The 4,389-nt window shown below is 37.1% G+C and overlaps 1 protein-coding gene across 1 annotated transcript in view; it reads right to left on the bottom strand.

Moving 5' to 3' along the window:
- srgap2 (SLIT-ROBO Rho GTPase activating protein 2) overlaps positions 1 to 4,389 on the bottom strand; it is a 77,686-nt gene that overhangs the window by 33,790 nt on the left and 39,507 nt on the right. The window contains 1 exon segment of the mRNA XM_014002073.1: positions 3,399 to 3,591. Coding sequence (XP_013857527.1) covers positions 3,399 to 3,591 — 193 coding nt within the window.

The following is a 4,389-nucleotide window of genomic DNA, read 5'->3' on the forward strand; positions in this document are numbered from 1 at the left end:
GTTCTGTCCTTTGCCCTTCCCTCTCGTGGTCTCCTCTCTCCCACCCCAAAATTCAACACATGCTCTGCAACTGTCTGAGTATTGATCATAGCTGGAGGATGGGTGGGTGGGGGGTACGTCCTCTTAGATGGAATTGGGTTTCGTTTAGAGGACCTATTGATCCCCTTTTAGTCTRTGTCAGTGTGAATAAAGACAGTGAATGTGGATTTGTCCCCAGCAGTGAAATATGTCTTTCTGGCAGAAGTGTGTGACGCTTAAAGAAAAGAGATGAACGAAAAAAAAGAGAGATGAACGGTGAAAGGAAAAAGGAAGACGGCTGTTGTTGTTGAGTAGGTCATAGTTACATGGAAAACAAAAATGAGAACACGAAGCAAACGCACAAAAAAAAGTCCCTTTCTTTTGTAAAAGCTCTGGTAWTTTGGGAAAATCCAGTAGGGCTTCTTGAAACCTATTTCTCTAAACGTCAATTTTGCAAGGATGCAGTTAAGTAAATGATTAAACGTTCAAATCCCATTCTGTTTGTGTTTTTGGTAGTTTTAATGCATTAATTCACATTATCTGATCAGTGAAAGAAATCACATTATTCTTCTCTAAACTGAACCTATACAATACATAAAACATACAGGTTTTTTTTTTTTTTGAGTTTTTGGAGAAAAAATGGCAATATTGTCTTGAAATTTGAATTGAAGTAGATGGTGGGAGGTGAATAAAGAAAACACCAATGTCATCCGTTATGTGGGTCATCAATAGTTTTAGAATTATTAGTCACTTTAGAATAATACAGAAGAAACAGAACTGAGGAAAGAAGAACTGTTTCTACAGAAAAAGGTTGTTCAAGCATCATGAACTGGATTAGCAAGTTTTGACTGATGACTCACAGCTGTCCCAAAAATCATGGCACTGTCAGCGCAGGTTTTCATGCCTCCACGGATTGTTTAAAGCAGATTTACGACACTGTGGAAACAATTACAGAGCCCTTCAGCTCCTTCAAATCAACATCAGCAATTAATTAWATATTATGAATGAAAGGATCTCATAAGTAATTAAAGGACTTTACTAGAAATAGTTTACATTTTGTTGCTCCAGTGTGTTCAGTGGAATCATACTTTATACTTCACAATTTTAATCTGTGGGCAAAAATATTTAATACGAGACGTAACTAAATGTAAAACACTCTCCAAGATCTAACAAGTGGTTTCCACCCGTCTATGCTTATCAGATCTAACAACAAGCAGAATAAGAATCTTGAATGCCACTTACAAAAGTCTTATGTAYACGAATTCCTAACAGCTCTACCAAAATACTGATGCTCCATTTAAATTTCTCACATGGTTTTCATCCAAACCAAAACATAAATCAAAATCGCTTTAAATGATCAAAGTTAAAATAAATAAATAAAATTCTAGAAATTAAAAACACATTTGTGCATTTGAATGTTTCTTTTTCTTTCCTTTGCCAATAATTAGCTCATAGTCACTTAGATKTATATGTTGTTGCTGTAAATAAGACTAAGAATATAGTTAAACTAAGARCACATTTTGTACAGTGATATGCTGTTTTTAATTGTATGTTAGCTACGGTCAGGCATCTTTATTTTAAAATAGGTTATTGTGGGCCAACCCCATYTTCTCTTAAATCAATAAATGCAATAACCTACACCAGGGGTGTCCAAAGTGTGGCCTGGGGGCTATTTGTGGCCCCTGAAATGATTTTGTGTGGCCCCTGACTTCAGTTCCAAGAATTATACAAATTTGTCTACACATTTGTGCCCCCTTGCACAGGTRTTTGATGTAGATCGAGACTTTCTACTTTTTATTAGGGCAAAATGATCACAGACAAAGTAAAATCTTCTTCCAATAACAAATACTGACAACAATACCAATTATTTGTCTTTAAATAACCAGACTCCTAGCTTTTCCACATCTATTTAGTGACTTCTACTGAAAAGCTGATTTTGCTGCACTCCAACCTGCTTTTAATTAATTTATCAAATTTGGATATTTTCAACAAAAAAGTGACCTAAATCCTGATTTTATTGATCAGAATTGACTAAATCTGACTACTTTATTTGTTTAATTAAAGTATTCAGTGCTTAGTTTATTATTGAGCAGGTAAAAGAAAAATATTTTTGGCCCTCAAGTCCTTATGATTTTATTATTTTGGCCCATGTGACAAAATGTTTGGACACCCCTGACCTACACCTAAAAGAGTAAACTGTATGCACGTGTTTTAATTTAATCAATTTAACATCTACTGAATTGAATCTGTGTCCAAATTTATGTTTTCTTTTTTAGTACTGCAATGATGAACAGCTAAAAGAAATAATGTCTCACTGAAAACCTGCTGTTCTGGATAGATGTGCTAATACTGTTAAAAATGGCTACTTTATCTCAGTATTTTATTCAAAGTATATCACAAAAAAGGGCCTAATTACATAATTTACCTGTTTTAAAGCCTAAACAACATAAGGTTAATGAATTTTACACGACCAGGATATTTTAAGTATTTTTACAGTTCTGCTTTGGTTCTTTTACTTAGTAAGAAATCTGAATCCATCTTCCTACACAAATGTTCTCAGATGGTGGCGCTTAATTAATATCTGAGCCATTTGTTAAAAACCAGAAAAGAGAAATGCAAAGAGGCATAATTATGTAACTAAAGTCACCACTGGCTTCATTTATCTGCAGTAGCGTTGCCAAATTTYGTGTGTGCATGTGGTTTATGATTAGCTAGCAGCTCCCCACAGAGAAACAGACTGTTCTCTCCTGAAAAAAAAAGGCCAAATAAATAAAGCTGCTTAAACTGATGTGTTTCAAAGTGTGTTTTTATGCATTCTATAATCACTGATGAAAGCAAAAAATGGTGCAGTCTTACAAGACAGAGATAGTAAAAGGTTGAGTTGTTTTTTTTTTGCTAAGAAAATTTCCATTTTTGAAACCAGTTTCATCACCAGCATGGAGCAACAAAATAGTCGGAGCACAAAATCATCACCTGGCCAGTTTTGGCAAAGGATTTCTGCCTTTCATACACACACGGACACAGACACATACAGAATTTTGACACTTTTGAAGGGCTCTTGTAATTACATTTTTAACAATTTGTGTTTTGATGGATCAAACCTGGGAAGCTGTGAGTCATTCAAGTCCACTTTTTAAAAACTACTTATRATATCTGCCACCTCTCTTTGTACCATCCTTCAGTTTCATTTCCTTGTCTGCTGCTTCTACTTCCCTTTTACACAGGAAGGAAGCCACCAGTTTATAAAAACCTATTCTGCTTAAACAGCTATAAAGAAAAAGACAGTAATTTTCATTTTTCATTCTAAGCTTAAAAGAGAAAAAAAAAAAAAACGACTCGCTGTAACCTGCGGCTCGGCGTAATTGTGCACTGCTACATACTTGAGTAGGTGGTCCTTGGTGCTGCGCGTCTTTGTGAGGAACCTCTCAGCCAGCTTCTCCAGGTTGCGGCTGTAGTCCATCTCGATTTCTGCCTTCTTTCTAAAAAAGTCCTGCAGGTCTTGAAGCAGCTGCACCCTCAGCTCACACTGCTGGTCCAGACACTTGAGCTGCTCCACCAGCTGGGCACGGATCTCTGCCAGGACAGAAGGAAGTGGGAGATGGAGTTGAAATTATGCCTTTAACAATCCAGGTGCTGTCAGCACAAAAACAACAAATCAGATTGTTTCCTGGATTTCTAACATCAAAGGCCTCTTTTCTTTATAATAACATGTAATTATCATGCAACATGGGAGGAAGATGCATAGATTGGTGTGAGAAATGCAGAGCTATTACTGAGATAAACATCACAACAAAGCGTAAAAGACACTGAAGTGTCAAATCTTTGACACTATGCACTGAAAACACCTTGAACCGAGAGGCAGACGAACTCGATTTCCCTTCCTACACCTCGTGTGTGTGCATCCTCATCGTGCTTTCAGACAAGTGTGTGTATGCGTGAGCGAGATCAGATATCATCTTTCACACAGACATCTCCAGAGGCAGCCATTTATCCTTGCTTATCACTTTTCATTTTCCTCCTGCCTCCTTTTTCCCTCCTCCTCCTCCTCCTCCTCCATGCTGGCCTCAAATTAATAGAGTGCACTCAGTAACCACATTCAATCCCTTGCAACAACTAAAAAAAAATTGCCATGGAGAGTGCTGACCACTGCAGCTAAGGATAAAAAATAAAAAACCAAAATGACCAACATTCATATAGATGTGCATAAGAATACACACAGAAAAGTGATAGGCTGAATATGGGCTGACAGCTGACAGATTAATGTTACGCTCCCACAGCTGTCTGACAGTGCTGAGTAGCATGCAGCCTTCCATAAGTTAACAACACACACACACACACACACACACACACACACACACACACACACACACA

Source organism: Austrofundulus limnaeus, unplaced genomic scaffold (assembly GCF_001266775.1).
Source record: "Austrofundulus limnaeus strain Quisiro unplaced genomic scaffold, Austrofundulus_limnaeus-1.0 Scaffold11, whole genome shotgun sequence".
In the NCBI taxonomy this organism is placed as follows: Eukaryota; Metazoa; Chordata; class Actinopteri; order Cyprinodontiformes; family Rivulidae; genus Austrofundulus; species Austrofundulus limnaeus.